At 40.2% G+C, this 15281-nt stretch overlaps 1 protein-coding gene across 4 annotated transcripts in view; it reads right to left on the reverse strand.

The window, feature by feature from the left end:
* Positions 1 to 15281, reverse strand: part of LOC141943660 (sodium channel protein type 5 subunit alpha-like) — a 223804-nt gene that overhangs the window by 171353 nt on the left and 37170 nt on the right. For all 4 annotated transcript variants that reach the window (XM_074869336.1, XM_074869320.1, XM_074869328.1 and 1 more), the window contains exons 2-4: positions 9689 to 10007; positions 7858 to 7978; positions 2511 to 2598 (exon numbers count right to left, since the gene is read on the reverse strand). In XM_074869336.1, coding sequence (XP_074725437.1) covers positions 2511 to 2598; positions 7858 to 7978; positions 9689 to 9955 — 476 coding nt within the window. In that variant the 5' untranslated portion in view covers positions 9956 to 10007. The remainder of the gene's footprint in view (positions 1 to 2510; positions 2599 to 7857; positions 7979 to 9688; positions 10008 to 15281) is intronic.

Genomic DNA, 15281 nt, shown 5'->3' on the forward strand with positions numbered 1-15281 from the left:
ACTAGGTATTCTAGGTCATACCTTAATAAAAATAATAAATGTTTAGTATCCACCACTGGCATTCCCTATCCCTTTTCTCCAAATTAATATGCAGATGATACTAAAGCCTATTAAAAAAAACCCAAACAAACACCTAAAACCCCATAAAACACAAATCTCATAAGTCGTGATGTTAGGGGCTTTCACTGGAAACACTAGCTTGAGTTTTCTGTTCAGTCCCTAAACACCAGTAGATATAATGGTGCCATCACACACAAAAAATTACAACAGTTGGGATTCCTGTTTGGTAAAAAGTGTAAGCAATTAAAGGTGGTAATATAAGGAAGAACTTAATTATGCATAAAAAGGAAATGTTTCCTCTTAACTGTATTCCTCTGATCTGCAACTGGGCACACATACAGATAGTGGCAAATCTCATGCTCTCCTACCATCATGTCACACAGTAGAGCTAGCTACACATGTTATAAAACCTCAGTATGCTTCATCTCAAAATGGAGATTAGCAGGACAGTTTTTGTGCAACAGTGGACGCTAAATGTTTCTCACATCTACTCTTTGATCATACACCTAAGTACTGTCTTGTATCTGACTTCTCATGGCTCCTATTTAGTTTTGCTCTGGTATTTCAAATATAGGTCACCAATGTGACAGTCTCTTTAAGCATGTGTACTCAGTAATGCATGCAGAAAACACATGCAAAGAACTAAAAAAAAAAATATTTAACAGTACATAAGCTCATTAAAATGATAAAGTACTTGTATTTATTCAGCATGTCAGATGGTTTAATTGATTGTATAATCATCATCTAATTCTAAATGGATCGGGCAAAGTCCTCCAGCAACTGAACAGCTTCTTTAACAACAGAAGTCAGGGTTTTTTTGAAATTTTTAGTGGAGGGAAGTTGAACTGATTTCTTTCTTCAAAATGGTAAGGAAAATGTTTTAAAAGAAGATCTAGGACAAATATTTGCACAAGATTACTCTTGTATCTCCTGTGAGTCTCTGGAACATCAGAACAAAATGGATTAAATGTATCTTTTCCAAATCAAATCTTAATCAATTTGAATTACAGTTCATTGGGTTATTTTGCTCCTCAAAAGTACCTGCATTTGATTTCATTCTATACATCTGAGGAGGAAAAGCTGAGAGTTATGAGGAGACACAGGAGAAGAAGAAACATGGAAGGATTTACTCCATGCTGCATGGAGTCCGTTTGCATTTCTGCTCTATGTTTATTGCATGTCCTGCTTGATGCACTGACAACATCATCCACATTTTCCTGCTTACAGAATACACAACAAGCACTTTGATATTTTCCTCCAGAATGTTTGAATTCCCAGCTGTAGACCCACTGACCAAATTTTGACTCACATGGATGAGATGTCCAAGTTTCAGCTGAATATATCACGGCTATGGTACTGTATGACAGTTTTCAATAGGAAGGAGACAACGTCAGGGGAAAAGGAAAGTCACAGACATACTAGGGTAGCAAGTACTACACCATACAGAAATACATGAAACATCCTGGGATTAGGATGTTATTGTGATCGGATGAAATATTTGGTTCAGTGCTATCTATAATTAGTAATTTATGGCCTAGAAGATGTGTCCTGTATGATTTTATGAAACCTAAAATAAGGGCATTTTACTGTCTGTCTTTACAGCTCCGAGTAGACCAAACACCAGACTATGGAGCAGCAGATGGCTGTGTTTATCACATGTCAGTCAAAAATAAAAAGTGTGTTCTGATTGGTTCAATGAGCCAAAATAATTGTTTAATGCACTGTAGGTTGATTAGCTTGTGCATCTGGTATCTGTTTCTAAGACGAATATTTTAAAGCAACTTAAAGAAATGAAATAGGCTCTCTGAAGTCCATTAACCTCCTTTAAAATTAATTTTTAAAACAACCACAAAACCCTTCAAGTGATATCTTTGTTATTTTTTCTGAAGTTTTGACAAGCTAAAAAGACAAGAGTCCTCATAAAAGTGTTCCCAGATAATTTTATGCTTGCTCATAAAGTATGCCTACTAACAATTACAGGGGAACACTTCTCATGATGTGCTCAATCCAAAATAAGCATTTGTTTGCACTAAGTTTCAGTTTAAAGACAGAACTGACAATGTCCAGGAAGTATTTTTTCAAATAGTTCAACTTAATCTCCATCAGACTATTCTAATGTGTCCAATGATTGAATCTCTTGCATGGGAACTGTGGAAGCTTGGCCAGTTTCAAATGGAGTTCTCATATGTGATTTAATTCACATGTAGCATACTAGGTGCATTTAGCAATAAGGATGAGCTTGGTAGCCTAAAAATTGTTAGTTTACTTACTAAGGAAAGTTTCACAGGCAACAAACACCTGGAAAAACATTTTGTCAGGACAGATACTATGGTCAGTATTACTGGAAAGAACTTAGACAACGGCAAACAAGGTGAAAAGAAGAACATAACAAATGGAAGAGAAAGGACAAGATAAGAATGGGGCAGCTGTAAACCAGCAAGGATACTTACTCAACATATTTATTCCATGACGGAGTCTCTGATTGTGCCATGAACACACAATTAGTTAAAATAGTGCACATAATAAACATACTGAACAATGTAAATAAACGAATTAAGGAAAACAATGCATATAAGACTTCATAATTTTTTGTCATTTCACACAAGTTGTGACAGCTCACTCATAAATTGCAAGTTGCATAAAAGGCTATAGACATTTGTTTGCAAGTGCATAAGGAAACAAATAATTATATAAACATAGAAAAAATGAGGGAACCTTCTGTCCTTTTTTTTCTTTGCCTACATCTTTTATACATACTGTATACAGTAAACAAATATACTGACTCTGCAGTCTTCTGAAAATACAATACCCCAAATTTACAGCAGTGTTGGTGAGATAACAATGTGCATAGCTGCACAACTTTGCATGAAAAGAGAGATTAGTCTCATTTAAGTATCTACAGAAAAATCCGTGTCTGCAAATTCCCATTTTATTTTGCATCCTGAAACATTTCTCAGGCAGTAGGGCAAGTTATAAATCTGGTCTTTCTAACCGCTCTAATGGGCTTGAGGTCTTGCATTCAGTATAAAGTTTCACCAAAAGCTAATATGAGTTTCAGAGCTTGGTCTGCAAACCCGCTTGGCAAATACGCAGTCTTGGTCTGCAAAGCTGACTGCCTCAGCTGAGGCACCAGTTTCCCTAATTGGACGCTAAAATGAACCTCCCAAGTGTATAGTCCATGCACTTAGCTGAGGCCATAAATTCGAAAAGGAGCACCCTAAATCGAATTCCTGAAATTGAAAACATAGTTCACTGAACTGCTCTCCTAAAAACACATGCCACTTTCTGTAAAAAAAATTACAAAACCTGATGGGATTCTCCTGTGTAAATAATAGGTCCCATGCTACTGGAGAAAGCTTAACTAATGAGTATAAGTAGACAGAAGATAAGGCAAAGGAAAACAACTCAGTCAATAGGCTGGGACCCTTCTCAGGTAAAAACAATAGCACCCAAATGCAAATTTCTTTTGCCTTCTTTAGGGGAAAAAAAAAAAAAGTTGGGTTTTTTTCAACTCTTTACTAATTCCATTGGTGTTATCTTTTGTTTGAGAACAGTGATCAAATAACATAATTTCAGATGTATGTCCTGAAATGTTTCCATGAAAATTGTCCTTTTGCAAAGCCAAAATGTCTGCTGAATACAGAGTGGAATGTTTTCCGATGGGCCACATAAGCAACTATGACATTAAATTGGTAGTAATCAACCTGCATATTCCCCAGCGCCATTGCAGAAAGCAGTAATTGAACTCAAAGGGACTGCTCATCTCACAAACATTTTCCACTTCTGGGCCAACACCTCCTGCTGAAGGACTGGGAAGGATATCTGATTTCCAGTCATATTTTGTCATGTCAGCTTGAGATACGTTTCTATAAGTTGTGTCCATCTGGTTAACACAATTATGTTGTAAGCAGCAGCTAGCCTAGAAAAGACTGGATTACTTTTTCAACTACAGTGAAATGCCATGAAATGCTATGAAAAAAATAATAGTAAAACAGAGTGGTATCTTCAGGCCATGCCAAACAAATACTATACTTCAATTCCAAGCAAAGAAATTCCTGTCTAACCACCCATTTTAGGATCACTGGTCTGATCCCTGTTTCCTTGCGGTATAAGCTGAATCTAACAGCTTTCCCAGATGCTCACTTGTAGGCAGGTATCATCCACCTTCTTATGCAGACACCAGAGAGAATGTACCCGAGAACACAGGTTGAAAATATAAGAGGTCAGCTTTGGGACATCAAATGCACTATGAATTCAAACTGAGTTTCATGACCAAAGTGAAAACTACAAAGAACATAAAATGAAACATTTCAGCTGGTTATGCACCAAAGTCAGAGATCAGTGTTAAAAGAGAAAACGGAAATTCCTACGGAGTGAAAACTAGCATTCCTACCTGAAATCTAATGTAATTGTTTGTGACAGAAAAAGTCTGTGATGATGATCTACTCAGAAAGGACAAAGTAAAGGAGATGAAATTGAGATAAGCTATATTCACAGCACTGTCTATTACCTATCTTGGAAATGCTACTAATTCCAATTTTTGAAAGCCTGCTGATCCATGAGTTGACATGGCTAACACATCCAGAAATATGGGTTGGACTCTGTTATGGACCACAAACAAAATACACTACTCATCAGGATCCTTTCTGTGACAAATTAAGCCTATTTCCAGTTGAAGTTACAGAATAGGCTTTGCACAAACTGATTCTAAAAGTTATAAATTTTATCTTCTAGCACAAAGATATTGAGTCAAATACGGCATACTTCTATTCTAGACTTCATTATGATGGATAATTGTTAATTAGCAGACTGAATACTAGAGGGTCTTTAAGTGATCATTGCCAAATTACATATAATATGTGCAAGCAAAGGTTAGTCCCAATCAATAGTACATATAATTGGTGCTTCACAAGGTCTTATCTTCCCTTACAGAGGAAAGTGTGTAAAATCAGATGGGAGAAAAGTTGCAAGCAGAAAACATGAACAAAAAATGGAAATTCTTTAAGAAGATTTTTTTTTAAAAAAATGGGCCAGATTCCATAATTCTAGCATCAAGGAAAGTAATTTTGGTCAAAACACCATCTGGATCAGTGGCAAACTGAGAGCAACTATCTATAATACCTAGAAAAACTAGGAATAGCAATTGTTATGGACTTTATACAGGACTGCAAACTGCTTGAAGAAACTAAGGACACCACAGAATGGTCCTTGGCTTGCAGGCAAGAAGAACTAGAAGGAGATTTTTAAGTATAAGGCATCAATGAAATGTTAGCAGTGGTTTCATCTTATTAATAGGTGTAGTAAATAAAGATGTTAATAATAGCTAATAATGATGCAGAAGGAAAAAAGTGTTCATCCAGTGGGATGCAGACCTACAGTCCCCATGTCCTCTGTGATGGAAATGGACCAGGGCCGCCTTCTGGGCGGTTGTCTGGGCCATGGTCCTTTCATGAGGCCTCCTAAATTCTGAAGAAGAGGTTTAGGGACACATTGTTAATTGAAGTAATTCACATTACTAGGAGGCTGTGGATGCTTTTTCCCTTGGAAGAGTGTATTTTTGAATGACTACACTAATCAGGCTTGGTTGGATGAGCAGTGAACATACAGGATCTATCCTGCGTGAAGTCTCAGAGGCAGAACTCCATATATAGCTACTTAACCAAGAAATGTGACCCCCACAGCTTCTATATAGGATGATTTTACTCTTTCCTCTCTATTTGGTTCTACTGTTGGCCTTCATGGTACACTCAATTACTGGAAATGGAAATATGGCATCTACTAAAGAAGTTGCTTTAGACACTTACGTGACAGGGCACCATTTGTTAATGTTCTTTTTTGGCTTTTGCCCTGGAGAAAATAAAGATTGCTTGATTACACTCATGCAAGAAAATAGATCTGATTCCCAGATTCATGTCTGTGATATTATCTGCTTGAGTACTTGCCAATTCAGGCTCCTTTCTGCCTGGGATATTGCCTGCCTGCTCAGCCAATTGGCCTTTGTGTTTCAGGTTGATGTGAAAGGTCTTTATCGACAGAAAACAAATCAGTGTCTAATGCAGGAACTTCACTGCTGTTTTGCTGGGACTAGAGCTGTTGCCTCCTGCCTGTCATTGCCAAAGATTGAGCTGCTGGATTTCCTGACATTATCAACACAAGGTGATAACTTGGGTCTTTCTGGAACGAAAATGCTATTTGCGTTGTGACCTTCCACTCCCAAATTTTACACTCCTTATCTGATCATATTTCTATTCCTGACATATCTTTCAAATTCGCTCCTCTGTGGTCTTTATCCTTGGAAGTAATATGATAAGGATTTCGTGCATATTTATCTTTTGACTGACTGCTACCAAGAGCATGTAGTACCTGTGTATTACACATACCTGTGACCTCATGGCTTTACCAGCTGGTGTAGAAGAAGGTGAGCAGAAGACATACAGACCTCTAAAGCTAGCGGCAATATTCACATATGAATGCTTTTTTGTAAGAAGCCTAATTTTCAGATTCCTCTCTTAGTCATACCTGTACAAATTCATTGACCTCAATTAACTTCAGCAAGGTTGTGCTGATGTAATTGTACCTAATAAATACTGTTGGTCTCTGGCTATGCAGCAGCATGTACTTGCAGATATAACCTGATCCATAAGAAAATCTCTCTGCAAAAATCTATGGTGTATTCTTAGTAAACATAATAATATCTTGGCTGATATCACATATTCATTTTTGCATGGAATTATTGTAACTAGGAGCTTTACCTATTTTTCCTCTGGATAGAATATCTATATTTGCACTTTTTTTTCACTGTATGGACAACCACTAGGAATATGTTTTTTTTCCCTATTTTTTCCCTGAAATTTGATAATAAACAACTGATTCTAAGATGCTGCCTGCTTAGTATTTATTCATTCTCTGTAGTGGACATAAGCATGGCAGATGAGGGATTTCCATCACTAAAACATCACACAATCATCACAGCTGCATGTGGCGTCTTTGAATTATCACTGCCAGGTCTCCCATGTGCACCACAAAGAAAGCAGGCAACTCATGAAAAAGGGTGTGGTTTTAATAATGTTCACACAAAGCTGAACATTTGGGTCAGTTTGGTTTTCCAGAGAGATGTGTCTATGTCAAGATATGTTTCTGTGTCTGTGTTAAAAAACAAGCCAAAACCAACCACTGCAGCGTATCTTGCATGACTTGAGAACTAGAGCTAGGAGAAATCAGGCATCAACCTTCCATCAAAAGGTCCAGGAAGTCAGCCTATGCTTTATTCCTAGCTGGATAACACATTGCAATAAAAAAACTAAAAAAAGCAATAAACCAATTTTTTAAATGTTCTTTTTCAGGAAAGAAAAAAAAAATCAGTTCTGAGGCAGTTCAAAATTAAATTGCTTCTGCATGTGGTGTCACAGAGTCTCATGGGAGAGGTTGTTTAAGTGCTCTCTAGCAAAGCTCTCCATCAGTGTAGATGTCCCCAGGTGTGGTCCAGACTCCTGGTTCCCTTCCTTTCTAGGGTACTACACCCAGTTTCTTCCACTGACTCCTTTTTAAACATGATCAGGCCCTTCACACCTTTTAATCCTGAGTAAACTCACCAGACTCTCCAGTGCGGCTCACATTATCTGATGCCAGCAGTATAATATAGTCATTTTCATAGCTCACATAACAATCTAAAATGAAACAAACCAAAAATCCAAGTGCATTTCTGCTTGCACAAGCAAATTCAGCCAATTTGACTTCCATCCATCTGTGTTTAAAAACCGTATAAAATACCCGAAGAGGGAAATCAACAGAAAGGATATGAATGTACCAAAATTTTAATTGCTGCTCTTCTGATTGGATGGAAAGGACTAAGTATATACAAGGCAGGAGTGGCACTAAATCGAAAGATTGTCTTCCCTTTGTTCAGTACTATAAATGTCTGGAAAACAAAACAGAAAATGAGAACATTCAGTATTTGCTTTTATGCTCAGCTTTTCCCAGCCTATATCCCACTGGGAAATTCCTGCCAGTATCCCACACTTCTTCTCCACTCCCTCCTGAGATCCCCAAATTCCTTTTCACTTGGTGAAGAGTTTTGTCCAAGATCCTCCCAGCAGAGCTGTTGCCTGTCTTATTGCAATATCCCAGTTATTTTTTCTGCCTTCACTTCTTACAGGGTGCTGTGAGATCACCTCCATCACAGGGTTGGGAAAAGTGTGGAATCACCTTTAAAAATAAAAAATGACCTGGAGACTAAAATTTGGTGGAGGGACTTTTATGATGCTCTTCTTCCCAGGGGCCAGGAACCTTACTATGTTGTTACTCCATCTTCTCTAGCCTGAGCACTTTGTTGCTCTCCGTCGTTGTTTTTTATCTCACCAAGTAAAAAGCTGCATGAGACACAGCTCCACAGCAAGATCTGACCTTGGCAGTGAGGCACTGTCATTGTGCTCAGGTTAATATGGGCAGAGGAAATCAATACTGTGAGTTATCTTAAATCCGAAGCAAAGGTGAATTGGATTTTGGCCCAATTTACAGAGCTCTGAAGATGCCCCACCATGCACAGAGGAACTAATATTCACTCAAAGACAGGATCAGGACACCCAATAGATAAACTCTAAACAACTCACCCACCTGTAGTCTAAGACCTTCATGACACTAAAATTGCAAATCTATATCCTGCTGCTCGTGCCTGGGGATAGCCGGCAAATTAAAAGGTAAATTAATTCTGGCCCCTCCAGGTAGAGTAATCTACTTTTCTTTATCCATTTAACTTTTATTCTGTTGTTCTTGCACTTGTTTCTACACTTTTAATAGAGGTAGCATTGTGGTCATATTAATTCATTGTTTACAGGAAATAGAGTAGCCCAAAATCAGGAACATCAGTACCCAAAAGAACTGGAAGCTGTCTAAAAATACACTGTGCTTCCAAACCTTATTTTGTCCTCCGTTTTGTGAAATGTTTGGAAAGGGGAATGAACTGTAGTAAACAACAGCTCTGCTGTCAACAGCCTTTTGACAGAAGCTGTTTGCACTGTTGTGGCTTTAGTCCAGCCTACACGTGATTCCTCATCAGGTGATGCTCGCTTTGGGACAAAGCTTACCTTTCTGCAAAGTGCCAGCATTGCACATGTTACTCACAATTCCCTTCAGCTCTATTTTGGTCATCTTAAATGGAGTCAAACTATCCCTCCACAGAAAAAGAACCACTGCTCTCCAGGAATGGTTGTGGAAGTGCCTCCTGCTCTTATGTAGAGTGCTAGCACAAGACTCAAGTTACCCAGAAGCCCTTAACATTAAGGAGCTTAAGTGATAAACAGACCTGTGAAGAGTCAAGACTCATGCAGAAGGCAAGATAGGGTAGATAAAAACCTCTGGCTTAATTTAACTCAGCTACTGCTCTGCTCTTTTCAGACACTGTATATTCATACTCTGAGTTATCTGAAAACACCCAGTTTTTAATTATGTTTTTTATCCCTTTTTGCTCTCCTGCTTAGCTGTTTTCTGGGAGCCCTGCTCATGATGATCCTTAATCTCAAAAAAAATATTTTTACTGGCTGTAGAAAGATGAAAAACAGAGCCCTCGAAAAAGAGACAGTGTTTATGCTTTAGCAAAAAAGAAGCAGCAGGATGGCCAGCTGGTGCTCACCTTACGGTCATTGTAGAAAGGGTCAAGGTCCTCCAATGGCTCCCCAATGAGCTCTGGAGGAACAGTCCCATAGATATCAGGCAGCTTCTTGCAAGCTTGCAAATCAAACTGAGGCTGAGGTTTCTCTTCTTCGCCCAGCTGCTCTCTGTACTCCTGCTTTGCATTCCTTGCAAGCTTTTCTGCAATTCGTTTCTCAATAGCAGCCAAGGATTCAGGCGTGAACCGGTGGAAGCTGTTAGTACCCGGTGGTAACAAGAAGTCAGCCATCTTTTCATCCTGCTTTGTCTTTACTGGTCTTTACTCTTAGTAGTGGAAACAGCTGAAACAAAAAGTACCAAACATTAGTGACAAGAGAAAAGCAAGAAGAATGAAAATAATAACCCAAATAACTTGTAGGCTATCTATTATCAGGAAACCCTTCATCTATTTTTATGTGGTTAGCAGAACATCAAGGAAAACAGAAATGACTGAAACTGTAATTTCAGTTAGGAATTACTTGTGATCAGAGATAAAAGCACTTTGTAGACAGACTGTGGAGTATTCTTAAGGTTTCGGTCACTTGGAATCCTAAATCCAAACTAAGGAGTAACTTAGCTTAAGTTTCATTGAAAGCCACTGGGATTTGGATTCCTAACTCATTTTTGAAAATACAGCTCTGGGAGTGGATGAACAATGTGCCTAAGATGACTGCAGGGCAGATTTAAAGCAGCTGATCTCCGGCCACATGAGCAAACTCTAAAAATGCCCCAGCTGTTCTATTCCAAATTTAAAGAGTGAAGGGTCAAGTTCAGATTCTTAAATCATGTAGAAATACTTCATAATTTCTGTTTTAGGCTTCTGTGACATAATTTTTATTTTCTTTGGAATACGAAATACCATCTTCAAGACACCTGTCAAGACTTTTAAGCATTTTCTTCTCTTCCACACCCTACAATCTGAAGAATGTTGGAAGCCCAAATGTGCCTGGCAAAGCCCTGGGACCTTCATGAGAGCACTCCAAGCTTCTGAGATGCTGAATAGCCACTGGTGCTAGTTCATCACATCTGAAAAATAGGCTCCTTCCACCCAATACCAGTTTGAACATCTAACACAAACCTGTGGGATTTGACCATCTTGGGTTGATGGTGCTTCACTGTTAACACTTCCAGTGCCTGCCTGAAGGAAAACGAGTGAGAATTGCCACATCTCTTCAACTTACATGGATAAAGCCAAGCATGTAAAACACAGCAAAACAAAAACTCTTCTTGTATCTGCACTAAACAACATGGATAGCTGGGAGAATTAATGTAAAACTACTGTTTGAAAAGGGATGAAGCTTATCCCTGTTCTAGTAGCCTGCACAAATCCAAGTTCACTGAAGCCATATTTTGCAATTTAATAGTGACTTTAGTAGCACATTTTCCAGCAAGAGAAACCCTCACTATGCAACAATTAGAACTAATTTCACAGAAGAAACACAGACCTTGGTTTTTTACCACCACTAGATCATTCATACTAAATCAGAGTATAAACTGGTGACAAAAAAAATAGCAGATTTTGAGGTGGGCTACCCTATTGTATTTGTTGATGTGTGCAAGACAGAATTCTTTGTTCAGCCGCAATTGTTGTTTTCTGCTTTCAGATGGTATTTGTCTATTTACAGTGGATAGTTCCAGATAGTTTACTTCTATTAGGCTCTGTGATGACAGGCTTTTTGTTAGCAAACAAGACTTTAGCTGGACTCTGCATGACAAATAGCGTATTTATTGACTCAATTTATTTGAGTAAAGTACTCTTTCAAATAACTACTGTTTTTCCTATTCTGACTTTGTTTTAAAATGAATTCATTAAATTGTCATTGATCACAGCCTGTCATACAGGAATGATTTACTGGAGCTTGTACATAATACTCCACATTACTGCTTGTTTGAACAAGCAGGGCTAAAATGAATTAGCCTTTCTGGAGTTTGGGTATTCTGACATTCTTATTTATTTAGAATTAATCTCTTTATTCCTTTCCCCTCTTCCCCCCCATCATTTGTTTTATCCCCTTCCTCCTGAAAAACAGGAAATCACAAGCTTTCCCACAAATTGAGTTTTCTTATGCTTAACGCTTTGTGACTCATCACCAGTGCAAGCAAATAGAATTTCACTTTCTATAAATGACATCAGTACAGGTGGCCAGAGAATTCTCAGAGTGTTTTGTCATTTCAATTTTTTTTTTCTTCACAGTGAAACCTTTCTGAGTGTTGAAGGGGACAACAAAAATTGGTGGCTGATCAGTACTTCTGGAAGGGCACAGACTAGGTCTCTAAACCAGAGAGGAGATCATTGCAGGCTATTAGCTGAGGTCTACATAATCATGAGCACTGTGAAGAAGGTGAATGGGGAATGATTGTTCGCTTTTTCTCATAATACAAGAATGGAGAAATTTAAAATGAAATCACAGAGCAGCGGGTTTGAAACAACCACTGGAGTCACTTTCCATATAGCGCAGACTTATCCTGTGAAACTTGTTGACTGCAAAGGGCAAGGATTCACAAAGCCACAAGACTAATCCAAGGGTAGCTGCAGAACATGGGTGCATGCAAGAAAGAATACTTAGTATGTTTGCCCTATTTTTACACTCTTCCTAGACTACCAGTCTGGAAAAACCTGTCATCTGATCTTATGTGCTTTTTTCCTTAAGTAGCACTAATGCCAACACAAGACAGCCTACATGCGTTGGGCAAGGGCTCAATCTGCCTGCTGACTCTGTGGCTGGCATGAGTTCATACAGATGCAGAAGCACACAAAGAACCAAAGTTAATACCTCCATATATCTGCAGGTGCTCAAGATCCACATCACACCAACTACCTGCTACCAGTGCTTCAAAGCATGAGCTGGGTGACTGCCTCCAACCTACACAGACATTCCTTTTGCTGGAAAACTGCTGATGGCCACCTCTGCAACACCTTTTCCATATAGCTGAACTGGAGGCATGGACATATCGCATGAAGGACATCAAGTACTTTACTGAGATGATAGGAGAAAGTGTGCAATGTCTCTACCAAGTGCCACAGTATTCATGTGTGTTGCTTGATCACAATAACTGAATCTTCACTAAAATATTCAGCATCCTTCTCAGACTTCCTTAAAGTCTTCTGAAAGAAGCCATTCTGGCAACAGAACTGGTCAAAATTTTTCAAAAAAGCAAAAAAAAAACCCAAAAAGGATTGGGGATGGTGAGGGAGAGAAAATAGCTATGAAAATCTAATCAAAATGAGAAGTTTATTTATTTTTTTTAAAAATCGAATCATTGTCACAGAAACATGGTGGCATGTCTCCCATGTCTGGAGTGCACCACTTGATGGCTACAAGCTATTCAGAAGGGATAGACAAGGAAGAAGAGGTGGTGGGGTGATGCTAGGGACTGTTATGATTGCTTCAAGCACAAGTATAGTGAAGACAGGGTGGAGTGTCTTTGTGTTAAAATCAGGGGGAAGGCCAACAGCAAATGTCATAGTGGGAGTCTACTATAGGCCACCCAACCAGGACAGAGAGGTGGATGAAATATTCTATAGGCACTTAGAAGATATCTCACAATCGGTTGCCCTTGTTGTTGTGGGAGACTTTAACTTCCCAGACATCTGCTGGAAATACAGCACAGCAGAGCAGGACGAGTCACGGAGATTCCTGGAATGTGTAGCAGATAACCTCCTGACACAGCTGGTGAGGGAACCAACCACAGAAGATGCCCTGCTGGATCTCCTCTTTATGAACAGAGAAGGACTGGTGGATGATGTGGCGGTTGGAGGCTGACTAGGGCACAGCGATCATGAAATAATAGAGTCTTCTATTCTTAGAGAAGCCAGGAGAGGGGGAAGCAGAACTGTCGTCCTGGACTTCCAAAGGGCTGACTTTGACTTGTTTAGGCAACTGCTTGACAGAATCCCTTGGGAGATGGTCCTGAAGGGTATAGGGGTCCAGGAAGGCTGGGCACTCTTTAAGAAGAAAGTGTTAATGGCACAGGAACCATCTGTCCCCAGGTGCTGTAAGAGAAGCCGGTGACAGAGAAGACCACCCTGGCTAAACAGGGAGCTTTGGCTGCAACTCAGGAAGAAAAGGAGAGTTTACCACTTTTGGAAGAAGGGGCTAGCCACTCACAGTGATTACAAAGATGCTGTGAGGTTATGCAGGGCAGAAATCAGGAGGTCTAAAGCCCAGCTGGAAATTAATCTGGCTTCAGCAGTCAAGGATAACAAGAAATGCTTCTATAAGTACATCAACAACAAAAGAAAGACCAGGAAGAGCCTCCATCACCTGCTAGATGCAGGAGGAAACATGGCAACGAGTGATGAGGAAAAGGCTGAAGTGTTTAATGTCTTCTTTGCCTCAGTCTTTAATAAAAACACTAGTTGTACAGAGGGAATCCAGCCTTCTCAGCCAGAAGACAGAGACTGGAAGAACAACACATCCACAATCCAGGAGGAGATAGTCAGTGACCTACTGCATCACATAGACATCCACAGGTCTATGGGACAGGATGGGATACACCTGAGGGTGCTGAAGGAGCTGGCTGGGGTGCTCACCAAACCGCTTTCCATCATTTACCAGCAGTCCTGGCTGACCGGGGAGGTCCCAACAGATTGGGAATCGACCAATGTGACGCCCATATATAAGAAGGGTCAGAAGGATGATCCAGGAATTTACAGGCCTGTCAGCTTGACTTCGTTGCCTGGGAAGCTGATGAAGATCATCCTGAGTACCATCACACAACACATGCAGGACAACCAGATGATCAGGCCCAGTCAGCATGGGTTTATGAAAGGCAGGTCCTGCTTGACAAACCTGATCTCCTTCTACGACAGGGCGACCTGCTTATTGGATGAGGGAAAGGCTGTGGACATTGTCTACCTTGACTTTAGTAAGGCATTTGACACCATTTCCCACAGCATTCTCCTGGCGAAACTGGCTGCTCGTGGCTTGGATGGGCACACGCTTCATTGGGTAAAAAAATGGCTGGATGGCCGGGCCCAAAGAGTTGTGGTGAATGAAGTTAAATCCAGTTGGCGGCCGGTCACGAGTGGTGTCCCCCAGGGCTTGGTTTTGGGGCCACTCCTGTTTAACATCTTTATTGATGATCTAGATGAGGGGATCGAGTGCACCCTCAGTAAATTTGCAGACGACACCAAGTTGGGTGGGAGTGTTGATCTGCTCGAGGGTAGGGAGGCTCTGCAGAGAGATCTGGACAGGCTGGAGCGATGGGCTAAGGCCAACTGTATGAGTTTCAATAAGGCCAAGTGCCGGGTGCTGCACTTCAGCCACAACAACCCCCAGCAGTGCTACAGGCTTGGGGAGGAGTGGCTGGAGAGCTGCCAGTCAGAGAGGGACCTGGGGGTGTTGATTGACAGCCAGCTGAACATGAGCCAGCAGTGTGCCCAGGTGGCCAAGAAGGCCAATGGCATCCTGGCTTGCATCAGAAATAGCGTGGCCAGCAGGGACAGGGAAGTGATCTTACTCCTGTACTCTGCACCGGTGAGGCTGCACCTCGATTACTGTGTTCAGTTTTGGGCCCCTCACTACAAAAAGGACATTGAATTACTCGAGCGTGTCCAAAGAAGGGTAACGAAG

The sequence above is a fragment of the Strix uralensis genome, chromosome 1, assembly GCF_047716275.1.
Source record: "Strix uralensis isolate ZFMK-TIS-50842 chromosome 1, bStrUra1, whole genome shotgun sequence".
NCBI lineage: Eukaryota > Metazoa > Chordata > Aves > Strigiformes > Strigidae > Strix > Strix uralensis.